The 21,497-nt window shown below is 33.0% G+C and overlaps 2 protein-coding genes and 1 long non-coding RNA gene across 6 annotated transcripts; 2 read left to right on the forward strand and 1 right to left on the reverse strand.

Annotated features, from left to right (window-relative positions):
* The first annotated feature begins 149 nt into the window (after nt 1-149).
* Nucleotides 150-1,133, forward strand: LOC123697553 (piggyBac transposable element-derived protein 4-like). Its single transcript, XM_045644097.1, has one exon. The coding sequence runs from the start codon at nt 150-152 to the stop codon at nt 1,131-1,133; it is 984 nt and encodes a 327-aa protein (XP_045500053.1).
* Nucleotides 1,134-5,566: 4,433 nt separating this feature from the next.
* On the reverse strand, nt 5,567-19,006 carry LOC123697139 (mitochondrial genome maintenance exonuclease 1-like). Of its 2 annotated transcripts, none has more exons than XM_045643556.1 (5): nt 18,796-19,006; nt 11,211-11,672; nt 7,350-7,563; nt 6,312-6,657; nt 5,567-6,088 (listed from the first exon to the last, which is right to left on the reverse strand). In XM_045643556.1, the coding sequence occupies exons 1-4, from the start codon at nt 18,989-18,991 to the stop codon at nt 6,321-6,323; spliced, it is 1,209 nt and encodes a 402-aa protein (XP_045499512.1). In that variant the 5' UTR covers nt 18,992-19,006; the 3' UTR covers nt 5,567-6,088; nt 6,312-6,320. The 2 variants fall into 2 exon arrangements, with proteins under 2 accessions (XP_045499512.1, XP_045499513.1); XM_045643557.1 differs by lacking the exon at nt 18,796-19,006 and adding an exon at nt 11,887-12,186.
* Nucleotides 12,646-21,261, forward strand: LOC123697140. 3 transcript variants are annotated; one of them, XR_006752191.1, is made up of 3 exons: nt 12,646-12,693; nt 20,062-20,204; nt 20,851-21,261. It is a non-coding gene; the product is annotated as an uncharacterized LOC123697140 (long non-coding RNA). The 3 variants fall into 3 exon arrangements; XR_006752189.1 differs by lacking the exon at nt 12,646-12,693 and adding an exon at nt 18,962-19,019; XR_006752190.1 differs by lacking the exon at nt 12,646-12,693 and having other exon boundaries at nt 20,017-20,204.
* Nucleotides 21,262-21,497: the final 236 nt, after the last annotated feature.

A 21,497-nucleotide genomic window follows, 5' to 3' on the forward strand; every position in this document is an offset into this window, starting at 1 on the left:
AAACCTTAGCATGACAAATGTGGAATACTATGCAGTAACATGAAAGTTAGTTTTCCATATTTGGCATTGTATGCAATAGTAGCTATTTTTGCATTCGGCCAGATTTGGGTATTTATGCAGTAAAGCGTATTTGATATTTTTTCAGAAAAATGGATCCAATACGATTCTACGGTCTTGATATACCAAATGAAAGCGAAGATGATGATGTTGAACTAGCGGGGGATGATCCGGATGATCAAGACTATGAACCCAGTGGGAATTCTACGAGACGAAGAAACGTAATTATTTACCCCTCTGATTCTGATGAGGATTCTTCAGATGAAAGTGAGCAGGCCTCTGTTGATCCATTAGCTGCAGGTCCATCGCGTTCGCAAACCAAACGAAAAAATATACCTGTCCGTTTAAACTGGCAAGACAAATCTCTTAATTATAATGAAACTGATTGCGCCTTTTTGGGAGATCAAAATATACCTCAAGAAATTAAAGATTTGGATACGCCTCTTCAGTTCTTCTTATATTTATTCACTCCAGACACGATTGAATATATAACTCAAGAAATGTGTCGTTACTCGGAACAAACGCGAGGGTCAGCATTAGGAATGACAGGCAAAGAACTTGAAAAGTTTATAGGTGTACTAATATATATGTCTATCATGCATTTCCCTACTACTCGTCATTACTGGAATAGCTGTTCTAGCTTCACACCTATAAGTAATGCAATGACTTGCAATCGGTTTGAAGAACTAAAGAGGTTTCTTCATTTTACTAACAATGAGGACACTGTTCCTATTAATGATCCCAATTATGACAAGCTGCAAAGAATAAGGCCGCTTATAAACAAAATTCGCGAGAGATTGTTGCTTTTACCTAGAGAAGAATACTTGGCAATTGACGAGCAAGTAATACCAACAAAAGCAAGGACTTCTTTAAAAAACTACAACCCTAAAAAACCACACAAATGGGGATATAAGGCTTTTGTTTTGAGTGGTGCGTCAGGGCTGACATATGATTTTGAGCTCTATGCAGGTGCACAGTCGAATGTTGTTTTAGAAGGCCAAACTGACTTGGGAGTAAGCAGTAATGTAGCCATGCGCTTATCAAGCTATCAGTATTCCACAAAACATGAATTATAAATTGTTCTTTGACAATTTGTACACAAGTTTGCAGCTTATGGCTGAATTACATAAAAAAGGTATACTTCCGTTAGGTACTGTAAAACGGAAACGCCTCCCTAACCATGATCTTCCAAATGCTGGACAAATGACAAAAAAAGGTAGAGGCTTCAGCGTTGAAAAGGTCGTAGAGGTAGATGACGTGGATATATCCGTGGTAACCTGGTTGGATAACAAAGTTGTCAACTTGGCATCAACCTATGTTGGAAAATATCCCGAGGGAGAGGTTCAAAGGTTCAACCGAAAGAAAAAAGTTTTTGCGAATGTGCCTTGCCCAAAAGCTGTGCTTATATATAATCGTTATATGGGAGGTGTTGACCTTCTGGATTCCATGCTTGGTTATTATCGTATAAAAGTGAGGAGCAAGAAGTGGTACCATAAAATATTTTTCCATATGATCGATCTAACATGTGTAAATAGTTGGATTTTGTGGCGTAAAACGCATGAACAATACATGCCATTGCTGGATTATAAATTACTATTGGCCGAAGCGCTAACAAGAGCTAACCAAGCATTTTATACGCCGACTCGAAATCGCGGAAGACCGGCTGCAGAAGAACCTAAAAGAAAAAGAAAACGACGAATAGACTTACCTCTACCCGAAATTGCCAATGACGGTTTAGATCATTTGCCTGCATACACACAGGAACGCCAACTCTGTAAGATGTATGGATGCTCAGGTAAATCCTACATAAAATGTGAGAAATGTAACATACACCTTTGTCTAAATAAAGATAGGAATTGCTTTAAATCGTTTCATCTTACGGAATGAATAGTCCAAGATCCCAGAGCGATAAGACATAACTTATTTTCTAAAAGATGAAACTTTAAGTTCTCAGTAGTGTCTTATGTACTTTGTATACCTGCGTGTTTGTGAAGTTTGCCCAGTGACACCTGGGAAGGTACCAGGTGAGAAAGATGACTAAAAATAAGAGTTACTTTACTTAAAAGATGGCTGATTTTTAGATATATTTTATAGAATATCATTCTCAAATGGTATCGCAAGTATCAGACACTTTTCATGGACCAAAACTTTTGTCAGACGCTTTAAAGCTCCACCAAAAATAAATAAACTTTACTTATTTTTTAATGTCTGATTTTTTAATATGTTATCAACATAACTATTACAAAATTATATTTAATCAGTCAGACAAATTGGAATGACCAAAAATCCACTAAACACAAAAAGTATTCAGCCGTGAGTACGAACGCGAGAGCACTATATGAGCATGCGTGTCAGAGGGAAGAATGTAAATATTCCAAAAAGTACTTACTGCTTTCGATAAAATATTTCTGCATCTCTTTTCAAATAAAATGAATTTCAACATTAAGGTAATAATTAATAATTATTAAAATTAAAATAATTTATTGCATATATTCGGTAAATTATTTTTTAGCATAGAACCTCCACCTTTTTGTTTTAGGATGAAAAAGAAAATAGTGTGACAGGCTTAGTGCTTGACAAAGTGGTAAAGTCACGTATCGATAAAAATACAATAATTATAATATCTATCTTTTTCTTCCCTAATATTTACGCAATTATGCACATAAATTTAAACAATATTTTTTAAGGTTTCCATTTTTTTAGATTTTTGTGCTCTTCTAGATTGCGTAAAAAATAGATGCGATCTTTAAACAGACTGGACTCCTAATAGGCTAATAGTGACTATTTGTAGCTATCATTTTGAGAGAAAATATGTCAACATAATTTAAAACTCATGCTGCCATATTATCTATAGAAATTTAAAAATAGTCTCTTTTTAACTTGTAGTCAGATACGGTATGTACAAATATATTTATTGAAAGGGCTACAAACTGAAACAATCGATATTTATTTAATGTGAATTGACATTACTTTTAACTGTTTTCTATACTACGTATCTTTGTTATTCAAAATCTGTGGATGTGTTACGCGCTACTATCGATCCCCCTCAATACCCTTAGGATACTCGTAAACACGCTTGCTTGTGCGCGTGAGCCATTTCGGACGTTTTGTATGAAGTTTCCTTACTGTATGTATCTGTATATTGTGTTACTATGGACGTCTCACTCGCTCTGAAACGCATTAGGGATGAAAAAGATAGATATTATAATTATTGTATTTTTATCGATACGTGACTTTACCACTTTGTCAAGCACTAAGCCTGTCACACTATTTTCTTTTTCATCCTAAAACAAAAAGGTGGAGGTTCTATGCTAAAAAATAATTTACCGAATATATGCAATAAATTATTTTAATTTTAATAATTATTAATTATTACCTTAATGTTGAAATTCATTTTATTTGAAAAGAGATGCAGAAATATTTTATCGAAAGCAGTAAGTACTTTTTGGAATATTTACATTCTTCCCTCTGACACGCATGCTCATATAGTGCTCTCGCGTTCGTACTCACGGCTGAATATTTTTTGTGTTTAGTGGATTTTTGGTCATTCCAATTTGTCTGACTGATTAAATATAATTTTGTAATAGTTATGTTGATAACATATTAAAAAATCAGACATTAAAAAATAAGTAAAGTTTATTTATTTTTGGTGGAGCTTTAAAGCGTCTGACAAAAGTTTTGGTCCATGAAAAGTGTCTGATACTTGCGATACCATTTGAGAATGATATTCTATAAAATATATCTAAAAATCAGCCATCTAAATTTAAGTAAAGTAACTCTTATTTTTAGTCACCTTTCTCACCTGGTACCTGCCCAGGTGTCACTGGGCAAACTTCACAAACACGCAGGTATACAAAGTACATGAGACACTACTGAGAACTTAAAGTTTCATCTTTTAGAAAATAAGTTATGTCTTATCGCTCTGGGATCTTACTCTAGAAGAGACGAGACGAAGCGAATCTACCCTGCGGCACGGATAGTTAGCCTGTAAGTTGCTATAATAATTTGCTAAGTATTGTGTAAAATGTGAAGTTCTAAGTGTAACAGATCCCATTAAATTTATCTTATATTTTCATTAAATAATGACTTTTATTTTTTAAACCTTCTATTTTACGAACTGAGGATTGACTAAAAATTACCTTTATAGCATGCGATGCCAAATATGGCAATTAGTTTCAGATGCCTTTACTGCAATGCATATTATGCCATTTATGTCCAATTGGTTTTAGTTGCCTTTACTGCATAATATGCCATATATGGAAAAAATAAGTTTTTTATCATATTTCGAAAAGTAATCGGATTTCGGAAAACTGCTTGAACTAACTTAATAGTACATGTCGAGAACTATCAAATATATTTTTTCCAGAAAAAAATAAAAACTCATGCGGTAAGGGGTTAATAACCTAACTCTATAATAAAACTCCCACTTTTTTGGTAGATCCCTAATAATGAATAAGTATTCTAATTTTTTTACTAGCGAATTTTTGGTTATCAAACATCCTTTATATTTACTGAACAATTATTTAAATAGAATAATAACATTTATAGTAGAGCCATTTTAATAGGCAACATTTGACAGTTCAACAAAATTCAACAACGTAACCTAGTAACGACGACATAGAATAACATGATAATTCGTTTTGCTAGAACTGCACATTTGCTTAACTTTTTTCAATTACGATTACATATTTATAATAATAATGACCAATACAAGTAATTTTAATATTTCATTTTACTGATAAACCATTCTAAACATAATTAACAATTTCTGAATTGAAGAACGGACGTCGCTACAATTTTGTGTCAATAAACCTTTTTTCTTTTTAAATACCAGAGATGTTACTCTAAAAATCGAAATCTGACATCTAGAATCGAATGCATTGATTACTTGTGAATAAAAATCATCATAAATTAATAAATTCGATTGACAAATGTTACAAATCCGTATCGATTAATTCACTTTAATCGATGTTTTTATACAAGTTACATCTCTTCGAAGATAAAATTGATAGACGTCAAATGTTGCCTATTAAATTGGCTCGACTATAACAATATGTATTTTTCAGCCAAGAAATTAAGAAAAGACATACCTACTTCATTGGTCTTTCTATCTTTACACATGAAAAAGCTATGGGGAATTTACATTAGGAGAAAGTTTTCATCTTATCCAAAATTACAATGCCTTATCAAGTGATATTGAGATATCCTAATCAAAATTCAAAACTTTTCTGTAACTTTTTGGGAAGCAAATTCTAACTAAACACTAGACAATAGACATGGTTTTTAACTCTATAATATGTATAGACTATATAAATTAGAGATACAAGTAATCAACCATCACAATAACATACCAGTCTTTTCCACATTCAATTATTTACGCCTCTTAATTCTTACTCATGTACAATCTTTGAAGATTCTATGAATTGAAAACTACTAACAATATAATATGTATTAATAATTGGAATCTTCAATATTGTACATAAGAAAGAATATTATCCAACACTACTCATACACTCACAATAGTCATGTTATTTATTTCCCTTTACATATAAACTGGGTGAACAGAACTTAAAAATACACATACCAATATCAAAGTAATAATAAAGGAACACAATATCATAATATGAATTATGAAATAATACAAAATCAACCAATACTTCAATCAGATCCTAGAACTTGCGAACAATATCATCTTACATCAATACTATTTTATTTTCTATTGTAATATTTTTCTACAAATAAACTATGTGACATTTATGATCACCTATATTAATGAGTACATTTTTTGCGCTTGGTTTAGCTTTACAATCAGCATTCTATCCTTATCTTATAACATAAAAAAGGTTTTATTATGGCAATGGAATTTTCGAGTACTGAGTATAAGAGATATGTAAGATTGTTTATTTGTTCACAAGTGCTATTGACATAAACTTTATAGTACCTCCCAATGTAACATGAGAGAGAGTAGCTCTAAGCATGAATAGGTGTCTTTTATTCGAAGTATCATATTCAATTCAGATGATTCTGCCTCCTGAAAGTAAAATTATTATTATCATAAAAATACACCTAATTTTTATCAATTTGTTTGCAATATATCTTTTGCAAACAAATTGATAAAAATTAGGTGTATTTTTCAAAATTGATGAACATCCAACAAATTGATCTTAGGCTTTAAAATAAAGTCGTAAATAAAACAGCAGCACTGAATTTATAATTTGCAAAAACAGCAAAAAAAAACATGTAATAAAACTTACCAACAATATTTAGAGATTCTCTAATTCTACTTCGAAAAGCCGTTTGCCACCTTTCAAAAACTTTTCAGATTCATTGTTGTGAGTTTTCATATATTCTTCTAGTCGTATTAACCACTGCGCCCAATGTTCCCTTAACTTGTCTGTATGTAAGTGATATACATCAGCTTTTGATCCATCAGTGTATGCAATTACTAGTAACGCGTCTCGCACATTTAAATGTTTGTAGTTCAGATCATTGCACACAGCCCCAAAGTAGGCAGCTAGCTGTACGGGATTGTCGTAAGTTAGTGCTAACGATTTTCGAGGCTTGTCGGATTTCTTCCATTCAATTAATGTAGGTTTGTCTCTATAAAAAATAAAAGTAGACATTTTATTTTTATTTTTACTGTTGAGGTTAATCATAGTTCATTAAGATACAACAACATTGTTTATTATGTTTATTTATATTACTAGCTTTCCACCCGCGGCTTCGCCCGCGCAGTCAAAGACAAACCCGCATAGTTCCCGTTCCCGAGGGATTTCCGGGATAAAACCTATCCTATGTCCCGAGGTAAAAAGTAGCCTATGTCCTTTCTCCGGTATCAAAATATCTCTATACCAAATATCAATATAAACTAGAATTACTAATTAGCACTAGCAATTAGCATTATAAACTCAAACCAGCTGTATTTTTTTAATAATGAATAAAATAAAAGTGAATAAGGCAATTTTTTACTAATTTATTGAAACACTAGCGGTCCGCCCCGGTTTCGCCCCTTGTACATGTTTACGTTTTCTCTCCATAAGAACCATCCTCGTACTTCAAAGAATATTATAAAAAAAGACCTCGTACTTCAAAGAATATTATAAAAAAAGAATTAACGAAATCGGTTCAGCCGTTCTCGAGTTATGCACTTACCAACACATTTTGCGATTCATTTTTATAGTATAGATAATTATTACAACATAGGAAATTCTGTCTTCCTCTGTTGCCTCATAATAAAATAAATACTACAATAATAATTGTGCAGGCTATTAAAAACATAAAACAAAACTTACTCATAGTCAGCTATAGCATCGAAAATCCCCCTGTACTTCAACACAGGATGAATAACATTAGATTCTATTGCCTTCGGTGAAGATATATTTTTCAATACCTCTGACACTGAGACCCACACACCCTCTACATCTTTCTCAATTCGCAACTGCGTTTGTGGTTGAGTAAAATAGTTTTTGAGAGTGCTGTGAAATTTTGTACCAACCGCCATTTGTGCTGAAAATAACAATGTACAAATTTATCAGTATTTGCAGCCAATAATGTGTGACATAAAACAATAGTCTTATAAAAAAAAAACAAATTAAATGATATTGAGAAGTTTCTACCTAGAAATTATACTATTAAGTACCCATCTTCTTAGTAATTGTGTCTAAGTAAATGTTAACATAGAGAAATAGATTTTATAACTTTAGTATTCAATAGCATATTGCACTTGATGTGATAAAATTTACATTAATAGAAAACAATGCAAATTCTCAAACAATGTCTATAATAATCGTCATAACACCTATGTAAATAAAGAATTAATTTTATCAATACAACAATAATTTTCATTCTTATTTATCATCTCACATAATTATGAATACATTTTATGCCCGGTTCCTATATTCAACGGATCGTCATAGTATCAAAGCTACTATCCGTTTTTCTAGAACTAACTACGAGTCGTTATTACCGTTCCACAATTTTATTTCTTGACGTGCTATCGACGGACATCCGTTGGTCATAAAAATACCGAGCCCTCTTCACTCACAGATGTGCGTTTCGTTATAAGCCAAATTGAAATTAAAATAACACAAAATTCAGGACAAAATAAGTTAAATATACAGCCGAATTATAAACTTTAAGAATAAAGTTTCTTATTAATAAAGAACTAATACTAAAGAACTATATATTTGTAGACATCTGCGTGATAATTTTCCTTCTAAACAACCTAATGCGTTACACAGAAAGCAAAAACGGAACGTTTTTCTCGCGCACGCGTGCATTGCTTGTCAGTTGTCAAATTATTGTCATTCATTGTTGATTGATGATTCATTGTCAAGTTTTATAATTAAAGAATAACAATACAACGACCACTGTTTATATATTTATTAAAAATGGATATTACGCCGGTAAGTACGCCTTTATATTTCTTCTTTAAAATCGTCTGCCGCTTACTTTTTGCTTCGGACACTTTTAAAGTCAAACATATATTTCTGTTACAGAAATCGAAGAAGGCTATGAGTAAAGACGAGATTGCTCAATTATTATAACCAGTAAGGAGACTAATGCTTCTACGAATAAATTAAAGGATGAATGTTGGACTTCGTTGACCAACACATTTAATGCAAAAATTGGTCAAATACCTACTAGGAAAACTTTTTATTTTCAGCCAAAAAATTCAAACATAGTTAATAAGGATGATGGACAAATATTATGAAGTAATAATTGAAATACTGAACACACAATAATTGAAATACTGAACACACAATAACTAATTAATTTTTGTATATTATTGAGCAATATATCTAGACATACGGTAGAAAAAGAATTTGTTAGGTAGTGCTAAATGTAAATCTTATGTAAAAAATGTATTTAGTTCAGAGAGCCTATTACAGCGTTAAGGAATATAATATAGAAGATGATAATCGATGGAGGGTTGTCGTGTAAGAATCACAGGACAGTTCTTTGGCATATATTATGTAGTTACATATTACTATGTAAAATTAAACTGTAATAAAGAAATAAAACTTTTATTCCATTTTATTATGTACTTTTATTTATTTTTTATTATTTACAATACAATGTTTAAAAAATTGATTTCTACATTGCAAACATAGACATACATATAAATATACTAGTGGTCCGCCCCGGCTTCGCCCTTGAAATACTGAACACACAATAACTAATTAATTTTTGTATATTATTAAGCAATATATCTAGACACACGGTAGAAGAAGAATTTGTTAGTGCTAAATGTAAATCTTATGTAAAAAATGTATTTAGTTCAGAGAGCCTATTACAGCGTTAAGGAATATAATATAGAAGATGATAATCGATGGAGGGTTGTCGCGTAAGAATCACAGGACAGTTCTTTGGCATATATTATGTAGTTACATATTACTATGTAAAATTAAACATAGTTATAAAGAAATAAAACTTTTATTCCATTTTATTATGTACTTTTATTTATTTTTTATTATTTACAATACAATGTTTAAAAAATTGATTTCTACATTGCAAACATAGACATATATATATACTAGTGGTCCGCCCCGGCTTCGCCCTTGGTACATGTTTATGTTTTCTTTCCATAATAACCATCCTCGTACTTCAAGGAACATTATAAAAAAATAATTATCGAAATCGGTCCACCCGTTCACGCGTGATGCCGTGACCAAGGGAAATAGGTCTGCCACTGATATCGATATTATGCCTAAAGCATAGAACCTCAGCGTCAACAGTAATTGATGTTATGGAGATACCCCATGATTCCTGAAATGACAACATAAATTAGGTATGTAATAAGGTTAGACGTGTTTGGTATAATATTAATGCCTCCATTAAACTAACCTGGCTCCTTTTATTCGTACGTCTGGATAAATTTCAAGAAGTAATTGTTCAACAGATTCTTTATCAAGTCGAAATCTCAATTGAAATTCGTGAGAATCCAGGGTCACAAAAAAATCCACTCCTCCTCTATAATATATACTCTTTCACGCCCACTATCTTCTTCCGAAATTCGATATAATATTAAACACTTCTCTATCACTATCTGAACTCCACATTTCGATATTGAAGCGGAAACAATGAAATAGTAAGAATTTAACCGCCCGAAATCGACGGGTAAACAAAATGCTATACGAATAGTAACTTTGACAGCATAATGACGTTAAAAATATTTATAGGAACGCGATAAACTGTCTTCTCCATACAATATGCTTACCGTTCGTTAATAGTAACCCTCCCATCCGTCAGTAGGAAGCCGTCGGTAAGTTGCTTGACGAGACGTTTTTTATAGGAACGATTTTCGCTTACGCTTGGTTAATTATACTACTATTCGTAACTAAAACGGATCGTTTTTCAAATATAGGAACCGGGCATTAATCAATAATTATATTTATATCCTATACATTTAAATGATATGACTATACAAGGGGTCAGGGGATAGAGAAAATAGGAATTATTCTGTTTCAATCAATATATTATGGTTGATTTATAGTAACCAAATTGGAACATAAATTGGCATCAGTTTGAATAGTAAACATACTTTGTAATACATGCAATATTTACATGTCACCTTCAAGACAATACAGTCTGAGTGCAATGTCCTTTATTCAAATGCACTTGTGCCGATAATATAGGCATAAAAATTACAATAAGTATGAGTTTTTGATTCCTTCCTAATAACAAATAACTATCCAACTTATTTATATTATTGTGTAGTAAGAACTACAGAAACATAATTAATAATTATAATACTTTAATGTTATCCAATAAGACCAATTATTGCTTTAAAAATTTAAATAGTCATTCATGTTCTTAAAGTAAGAACATATGTTCAAGTGGTTGACCTTGTTATGCAAGTTTGTTGGGTGAATTACTGCAGGGTATATTTGGTTATAACTGGTTGACCAATCCTAGCCCTGAGCAATTTACACATTGAAGCTATGCAGATCCAGATGCCGAGTTATATTTATATTACAGACTAATCTTATTGCACAATTGATTTAAAATAAATTAATTGGGCATTGTGTTTTATACATAAAATTTAAGATATAATATTTTATGTATTGTCTGTAATAATAAGGCTGGGCAAATCACTAACAAGGTATTGGAAATGAACTATATAGTTAATAAAACCAAAAATAACAACTCACCTTCATAGAACCTATTAAATTCTTCTAAGCCCATCTCTTCTATTCTTTCCTTTTTCCACTTTTCTAATGCCTTCTTTGAATCTTCAGTCATTGTTTTGTTCAAAATAAGAGTAACAGATGGATACTGCTGAGCATAGTCATTTCTGTGCTGCTTTATTTGGAGAATCTTATCTTCACTTACAAAGCCAGGCTCTGCAGGAATACTCTTAGTTGAATTCACCAAAGAGGATGTCCGTAACCCTCTGATTGGAACATTATTCAACACTGCACCAGCGAAATTCAAAATGTTCCGCGTATTTTGATACATCATGTTTCTTACACTCGAAAACAAGTATAGCTTGCTTCTTCTGAATCCAACTGAATACAGAGCGTCTAAAACATTGTTATTCGATGTTTCTAAATATTTTTGCGTACTCTCACTTTGCACTTTTGTTCTGTTGTTTTGATGTGTACTATTTTTAGCTGCAAAAGATAATTTTATTTAAAGGGAATGTTAATGCGTATATATCACACGGCGCTAGTGTCATATGATAATGTGTATTGGCAAAAACACCAAGCACGAGTTCAGTATACTAATAATTAATGCGTAGTATGAATTGTCACAGTTTCTCACGGTTTCCTATGAACGACTATCATATTCGTAGTTAACTAAAACCTTGAAAGTGAATGCACTAACCTTCTTTTTTCAATCGGCTCTTTTTTTGCTTGTTACTTTCTATTAAGGGACCAAAAAGTTCTTTATTTTCTTTATTGTAAAGCTTTAATTTTTCCGCAGGTTTCAAAAGGGACGCAGGTCGAACCACCTTGTTTCTAATAAATTTTTGTTGCACAGAAATATTACAACCAATTTTAGTAATCGGTCGAAACATATTAAATATGGATATTACAATTGTTACTCATCACCATTAATTAGCGAAGAATGCTGCCTGTAATTACTATTTTCACAAATCTTCACGTATCTATATTTTAAGTTTATACTTTATAATATTTATAGTCAGTTCTTTATAGAAACGAATCTTCAATGGCGGCGCTTATCATACCCTCTCGCTCACACACGGCCATACGGTATGCAAAAAAAAGGGAAAAATAAAATCAGTAAAATGTATTTGATTTTCCCTATAATAGTTTTTATCATAAATTTACAATGACAATTATGCATTTGCGAAAGTAAATAATGTTTTATTGGAATTTGACAAAATATGTTCTTTGGGAAAAGTTGTTCAGTTTTATGGGCTTATTACCATTGAGATAATATTAATATGGAGACGATACCGCCTACATCACTTATGTTCCACTCAACATACGTCATGTGGCGTACCTGCACTCAGTCGCTTGCTCGCTCATTGGCGCGAACGTCACGCTCATTTTTTATTTGTTTTAAAGTGAAACGCATCAAATATGCCTACGTGTGTGTTACGATATTGCACTTAGGCACAAATAATACAAAGAATACGGAAAAGTGCAAAGGAATAACTTTTCATCAGTAAGTAACTAGATAATAATTTTTAAAACTTAGTTAGAGCAAAATTTTTGGCGGGCGACATTTTGTCATAGATTAAAAATTTAAGATATGACATTGGGCATGAAATAAGTGTTGTTAGTAATATTTGCTGGCGTATATTTTTATAGTATAAAATAATAATTTTACATATTTAGAAAAGCATAGACTGGTTGTTAATTGAAAAAAGGTGAAATCATGAAATATGAAACTCAATTACTCAATCACCAATTTTTTTTTGTTAATTGATTTTAATCAAGTTTTTAATTGATATTGTATAAGCTACTGACTTGAACGTGTAATTGAATTATTATTTATTTATCTGCACTAATATTATAAAGAGGAAAACTTTGTTTGTTTGTTTGATTGTAATTAATAGGCTCATAAACTACTGGACCGATTTTGATGAAAAGAGAATGCCCATTTTTGGTACTGGTTTTTCTCATGCATCAAGACAACAATACTATTAAAAAAAATCTCGGCAATTTAGAGGCCTTCTTACCATCGGAAAATATATTTTGAACAGGGAATGTTTTGTAAAATCTAATAAGACATGTAATTGTTTAGATCCGTTATTATAGATTTAGTGTCCATTACCGGTTACCACGGTAACCAAGCGGTAACTTATTACATTTACTATGGTAAATAGCTAAATGTATTAATATCGATTATTGTTTTCATTGAATTACAAAAAAAATCAATTAACATAAAATCACTCTTTAAGGTATTAATTATACAATGTAGGTTGTTTTAACAAAGATAGTGAAGTAAAATAATATAAATATGTATATATAAAAAAAATATTATTATGACATAGCTTGGTAGGTAACCAGTTATTTCTTATTTGTTTCTTTCTTCGAATATGTAGTGAAAAAATGATTCAAACAACAACAGCAACAACAACATGTAAACCGAATAAAAACTCAATTGGCATTTTTTAAGTATATATTTAGGTTTTCTTGAAATCCGTCCCGGAAGATTTCTGGTGCCTACCTACACTAGCCGATGAACAGATAGACTTTTTCTGAAAGCATTAGCTCTACGCATAGATTAAATATGTTAATCGAAAAATAACCTTTGGACGATAAAATGTTACCTACATCACACATAAACCTAACTAAATCGGGGTTATTTAAGTTTTGAGGTTATTTCACATTTTTCTCAATATCTTGAAAACCCCTGTTTTTATCACAAAAAAATCAATTGGTAAAAATCTTTTGAATATCGAAGAACCCTCCAAAACCACTGTGGCATTGACGCAACACTGTACTGTGGTCCATACTTTCATGGGCATTCTCCTTTGGCACAGACAATCTTAAGACCCTGAGAAAGAACATAGGCTACTTTTTATAGCGAAATATGTGCCACGGGCGAAGCCGGGTCGGACCGCTAGTTCAGAGATAAGTAATTAAATTATTTTTTCTATCCAAGGTTTCCATGTCTGGGCCGTGAAGAAAGGGAAAAATTATTTTTTTTTCTAAAAAAGGCTCAATTTGTAAGGAATAAAACTTCCCATAGCCCTGACTGAACCTAAAACACGAAAAAAATTAAATTATTCCATATGACGTCACTATTTACATCATCCTATATTATATGCCAGATATTGTTAGCCCCGCGTAGTAAAGTCAGTTTATACCTAAAATAAATATTAAGTAAGTACAAAGACATCGCATAATCTATGACTGTCTAGCCGTCATTCGCGCGCCCCGCGCCGCCTCGCTTGGCGCACAGATTTTGTTCGTGGTGTCTGCTCCATATTAATATTATCTCAATGCTTATTACAAGTATTATGGGGATTTTATTACATTCTGTATATTTAAATATGATAATTCATATAAATACACAAATACAATAACAAAAAAGTTTGTCAACAAATAATTTGAAATAATTAATAAAATAATTATCAATTTACGTTATTTTTATTTTCTTTTTTGCTGATCCTACCATCTGTCAAAGTCAGCTTTGGCCGCCATTCGAGGGAAGTTATGATCACTTATTCTTTGTTTGTCCAAAGCTTCGTGTCTCACTTCTGGATATCCTCCCCCCAGATGTTCCCCTCCCTACTAATTTTAAGTGTTTACTTTGTCTTGTCCCTACCTCATTTGTCAATATCCTATCAAAATTTATCAATTTTAACAATCTAAAATTTTAAACTCCATCTAAGTACCTATATCTATTTTATGTTATGCTTTTGTGATGTGTTGTGTTGTCTATAACTAATATTTGTTCTTTGTCAGGTTATACAGCTCCATGTAAGAAGTTTATGAGTAAATAAAAAGTGAATCATCTCATCCGTGATTTTTCCTCAGCACAGAGTATGCTTAACATGAGCATTAACTTAAATTGATCATCTGTTCAAAACTTGACATTGGCAGAATCCGTCTTCACTGGGATCGGGAGTTGCCATTTGTAAGAAGAAGAAGAAGAAGAAGAAGAATATTCGTTTCTTTATTGAACTGACATGACTATAGTTCCATGGAACTGACTAATACCCTTATTCATTGTTTATACCATATAGCTAGGTACTTTATGCTAAAAATGTGTACCTATACGGGGTTTTCTCCATTGCCATAGAACACAGAGCAAGTAAAGCAGGCTACTCACGATTCAATTTCAGTGAGCTGACAGATTGTGTCGTGAATAGTATAGTTGAGGGCACGTTGGGGGCGTAACCCAACATGTTGCGTATTGGATCGGCGCGGAAGCAACCAGACAAAGTATTGTGATTGCTCCAATCTCGGCTCAATCGCGATGCCGCGTTAACTAAGAATGCAGTAATCGCAAAATGGCGGTTTTGAGATAAACGCGGGAAAGACATTTTTACATATTTGAGGAAGATGTTTATATTTTATAGCCGTTTATACTTTATAGCCCTTGAAATCTATCAATAAAATTGGAAAAAATACAAGCTTTACAAAGATAATTATCTTATATTTCATAAATTAGTATATCCATTAATAATGCGTATTATTGCGTTGAGGTTTAGCATCAGGCCAGGCATCAACGTGACGTGCACACGTTGTGGCAAGCAATCGCGGAATGAAATAGGCATGACGACAGTATCCATAAATGATCGTATTAGTGTTTTTAAGGGAAAATGTATACTAAATAAATTCAATATAGTGACTTAAAAATCTTAAAAACACTAAGATTAATGAGATTATCAATAAAATAAAACATTGAAATTCTGCAGTTGGCCATTTTGACTAAAACACGCGTGACGTCACGCTTAAGTAAACAACTCACGTCAGATGTATTTTGTTGTTATGAATATGTTGAGAATACGCATTTTTATTTATTTTCTATTATTTCACGTATGCTTTATCGACTCAAAACATAAATATAATTGCGAATTCACGAATACGTGGCTTCGGGGTTCTCCGCGCCAACTTTATACAATCATTTCTTATTATTTTCTCGCTTGAAATAATTACTAACACATTTTTGAGCATTATTTTAATGTGGATGCACACTGCAATACTGCACACCACTTATTAACTTTGAAATTCGTTTCTATAACACATATTAAATAAATATTTTTTTAATTTTCTTCGCAATGCATACAAATAATTACGTATTTAGTAAAAAGTGACGTCACGCTTACGCCATGACACCTCCGAGCTGTTTTGGCACAGTTGATAAATATTTTTTGAAAAATGGCTTTTATCTTCGTTAAATTTAAGTATATTACCGAAATATAGGGTTTTTCTTGTATAGTAAACGTTTACACACATTATGGAAGAGGATTTCAAAATCTTTCGTCATGCCTATTGTGTCATCAGATTGAGGGTTGGATGAATCGTGAGTAGAGAACGCTCAATCGCGACTGCAACAAATTGTTTCAGCAGATTGTTGGTTGTGTTGAACCGTGAGTAGGGCCTTTAACCCCTTATGGCTTCGAATTCTAACGTCAGTCGGGTACGTCAAACTATGAACTGCCATTCAGTTTGACATTAGTAATGTTGAAAAATATTCATAGGTATTTCAATAAATAGACTGCCGAAAAAGTAGAAAGTCAAAAAATTTACATAATGGAAGTGAACTAAAAAATTCAGTGTTTGCTTTAGATTATAAAAATACATATACAATAGAGGTAAGTTCATTTTGTATTTGCAATGATGCATAAAAATATATTATGTCTTCAAGGTTTAAATTAAATTTATTAAAATGTATACTTGTTTTTCTAGTTTAGAAATGGAGACACTGCGCGCCAGCCCGGGGCAATTTTCTGCTCTAATAGAATTCAATGTCGTATGACCTTACGTTTCGTATGGAATAGAAAAACATTGCCACTTGTCTACCAATTTTCGTTTCGTTACGCTCGGTCACGTGACGTATCTCCAGCTTATGTCAATCTCATACATTCGTTTATCGGGTTGGCTTTAGAAACTTGCGGCACGAATTTCGGCGTGATTTTAATTTTTTTCGATCGATAATAATGCCCCGAAACATACATTAGCGGCTTTTCGTGCGGAAACTTGTAATTACAGAGAAATCTTAATTTTAATTTTTGAGGTTATGTTCAAAATTGTTTGAGTTGCATTGACAAAACTACCTACAAGAATTGTGTTTGAAAGAGATAACAAATGTCAAAATGTACATTAAAAACCATAGTTCCTTCATAGTTCATTCAAAAGCATGTTGCTGAGGGACAACAATTCATACGGATTATTGGCGAGTAGTATATGATTGGGGCAACATGGGTATGTTTTTAAAAAAGTTAATCACTCAGACCCAGACAACCCATTTGCATTTGTTGCCCCTGATGGGACTCATACTCAAAGAATTGAGTCCCAGTGGCGTGTTGTATAGAGATTTTTTAAACTATAACCACCCAAACTTCGATGATATTATTAAAGAATATAATATGTGGAGACGCTGATTGGAAAAAAATAAAATTGATCCATTCATTGCCCTTGTAAATTGTATCAAACATGTATAATTATTAAAAAAACGTTTTTTTTATTGTATGTACATTGCACACAAATTGTTAGTAACAGAACCGAATCTGTCCACCCCGACTCCACGTGGTACTTGTCTGTCATACACTAGAGTGTATTAAAAAAGTCGGAGGCGCGGAGGAGCGTGGCGCCCGCGTGTGCTGAGGAGCAGGCAGAGTCAAGCGAGCCGGAGTGGCTGAGGCTGGTCGCCAAAGGCGACCAAAAAGCCGAAGCTACGAAGGCGAGTGAAGACTCCTGCCTGCAACGAGGTACACGGGGGCAAGCGCCACGTTCTGCAGCGCCGGAGCAGTCAAGAAAGCCCATAATCTTCAGTATATTTCTAACTACATTTCACTACATAGTACAAAACAAAGTCGCTTTTTCTGTCCCTATTTGCCTATGTCCCTTTGTATGCTTAAATCTTTAAAACTATGCAACGGATTATGATGCGGTTTTTTTTAATAGATAGAGTGATTCAAGAGGAAGGTTTTAGTATATAATTTATTAGGTTTTAGATAAAGCGGGCGAAGCCGCGGACGGTAAGCTAGTATAAATATAAATTCAAAAAAAAATAGAAGGGGGGGTTTCCGCACCCCCCCACTTCACAGGGGGTCTCCCCTTACCTCCCCCCTCCCTTTCCCTCCCCTACCCCCCCTTAATTCGTGCCGCAAATTTCTAAAGAAATACCCGTTTATCTATTCTACTAAACTGTACGCCATAGAGGAAGGATGTATAACTGAGACTGTACGCTAATAGAAAGCCACTTGGCTAGGGGGGCTGGACTGCAAGCCAATGTTTTGTAAAAATAGCCTGGGCGTTACGAGGTTCATACACTCATTTGAATGCTGCGTCAAAAAATGCGGCTGACCGACAGTATATGGGATTGCGATCCGTTTTAACTTTTAAATCGTATACAAGTGATAAATAACTGCATTAAAAACAACCGACTTCAAACTTGCACTTGCAACATTTACAAATACAGACTAAAATGCTCATAAAATAAAAACTACTGGGCCTATCCGAATGAAATTTTATGGGACCTATTCGACACCATCCCGCGTCAAACAAAAAAAGAATCACAAATCGGTTCAGAAACCTCGGAGTAATCGGTGTATATACATAAAAAATAAAATAAAAAAAAACATACCGGCCGAATTGATAACCTCCTCCTTTTTTTTGAAGTCGGTTAATAACTGGCTATAAATGAACGGCTTCACAGTATACTGATAAGTGATAACCTTGTACTGTGGTGATAACTGAATTGACATCACACTGTACAGTGGTCGCCTGGTCGCCACAGAGCAAATAATATAGTAGTGGTCGCAGTGCTTAGCGGAAGACATCCTGTAGTAAGTGATTGAAAATAAAAAGGTGAAAACTGAATCAAAAGCAAAGCAATCAAAGAATATAAAATATGCTTCTGCATTGAAAATATTATCAAAATTCATTTAGTTAAACCAAAGGATTTATTATAGCATTACGATATCTAGTCTTAGAGTAAAGGCCGCTGCATACGTGACGGGAAAATACCTCGGACGGGACGTGAGCGGGACGGGCACGTGATTGCCACGTTCAAAACGGGAACGTGGTGCTAACGCATACGTACCGTGGCATTGATTCGGATCTAACGTGCTAGTGTTGTGAACAACGAAAGATGGATTTTTCAATTCAAGAATTGGCTTTAATTATTATTTATTTTTTTATTAATTATTTATTTATTAATTTAAACTAAACAATACTGTTTTTGATTTATAAGCTTAAGATGTTTCATTTTTATATTTTTGGTAATAATGCCGCCATAAAACAAAAATATTATGCAGCACTAAAATTATTTTGGCATTTTAAACATAAAATACGTAATTCAGAACACGATGAAGTGTCACAGGAATCATCATAGGTGAAAAGGACTAAGTATAGTTAGGAATACCACAATATATTCATTAAATAACACTAACCGTTTTCACTGTATGACAATTTCACAGCAATTTTACGCCATAAATAATTTTTATACTTTGTGTCTAAATATTGTGGGTTCGCTATACTATACAACGCTGGATATGAGCGAACACATTCGATCAGTTTTTCGTCGTCCATTTTCGATACTTGGAAGGCGTCACTATTAATCTCTCCGGCACGAACGGAGCGACTGTGCATACGTAGCGAAATCACGGACGGGACGGGGCACGTGCGGGACGGGACGTGCTAAACATCGTCGGCGACGATATTTTTCCCGTCCACGTTCCCGTCCCGTCGATGTTCCCGTGACATATGCGTATTTGGATACATTTTGTATGCAACGATGTTTCCAAAAAATCCCGTCACGTCCCGTCCGGGTAAAATCCCGTCACGTATGCAGCGGCCTTAAATACGATATTGAAAGTTTACGTAATATAGTTTTGAATATACATTCAAGCAAAACAATGGATTCGTGTCTTGGTGTTGAACAAGATTTAGACAAAGCAACAACAAAATTTACGGGTATAAGCGATCATACAAATAAAGTCCTGCAGGATTAGATAACTCAAGTGGAGAGTTTAAAACAGGAGATATCTCTACGTAAGTAGGTACGTCATCTATCAGTAGGTTTATTTAGTATAATAGGATTCATGAACATGATTTGACATTTTTGCTTGTATTATTTGAATTTCATGACCCTAATTTGCCGATGCGCGATGTTCCAAATGTGTGTATGTGCTCATGTTACAAGTAAATTGTCAATTCTGTCTTGAAGAGTTTATTCAATTAACATTTAAATATATTTCAGATTTCTTCATTAATTCTTGTTTTAAGTTTCATTTGGAACACTATGTATTTGTATGAATGTGTTGATTATTTAAACTAAAACAAATAATTACAATTTAATTTTAATATTTTACGAAAAAGTGAAAGTTTTGGTACTAATATTTTAACAGTTATTTTTTGTGATCTGGTTAAGAAACTTTGCTCATATTACAATAGAATAAGATACAAGCCAAAGCCCATAATAATTATTTAAAGCTGTCCTGGCAAACAGCCTTACAAACTGCCTTACTCTTATCATTTAGGAGTATCAGAGATGTTGATTTATTCACAGACCTACCCAATAGCCACACCAAATTTTATGAGAATTGGTTTAAAAGGAGTTTAACTTTACATATTGTAACATGAGAATGATAGATTTTCAAGCTTCAATATAATTTAAAGTTTAAAATTGTTATTCCAGAGCCAGAAAATGAAAAGCTTTCTGAAGCGCAGTCAATGTTGGTTACTGAACTTGCTGCAACACTAAAACAAACTGTTTTTCAGATGTCTACACTCTACAGGTTTGGGGTTGACTTTAGAAACTTGCGGCACGAATTTCGGCGTGATTTTAATTTTTTTCGATCGATAATAATGCCCCGTAACATACATTAACGGCTTTTCGTGCGGAAACGTGTAATTACAGAGAAATGTTAATTTTAATTTTTGAGGTTATGTTCAAAATTGTTTGAGTTACATTGACAAAACTACCTACAAGAATTGTGTTTGAAAGACAAATGTCAAAATGTACATTAAAAACCATAGTTCCTTCATAGTTCATTCAAAAGCATGTTGCTGAGGGACAACAATTCATACGGATTATTGGCGAGTAGTATATTATGATTGGGGCAACATGGGTTTGTTCATAAAAAAGTTAATCACTCAGATCCAGACAACCCATTTGTTGCCCCTGATGGGACTCATACTCGAAGAATAATTGAGTCCCAGTGGCGTGTTGTAAAGAGATTTTTTAAAAAAGATAACTATAACCACCCAAACTTTGTGAATGATAGTTCATTTTTATTATTGAAACTATAATTAAATGTTTACATGAGTTATTATGTATTTCAA

This window comes from Colias croceus, chromosome 14 (assembly GCF_905220415.1).
Source record: "Colias croceus chromosome 14, ilColCroc2.1".
Classification (NCBI taxonomy): Eukaryota; Metazoa; Arthropoda; class Insecta; order Lepidoptera; family Pieridae; genus Colias; species Colias croceus.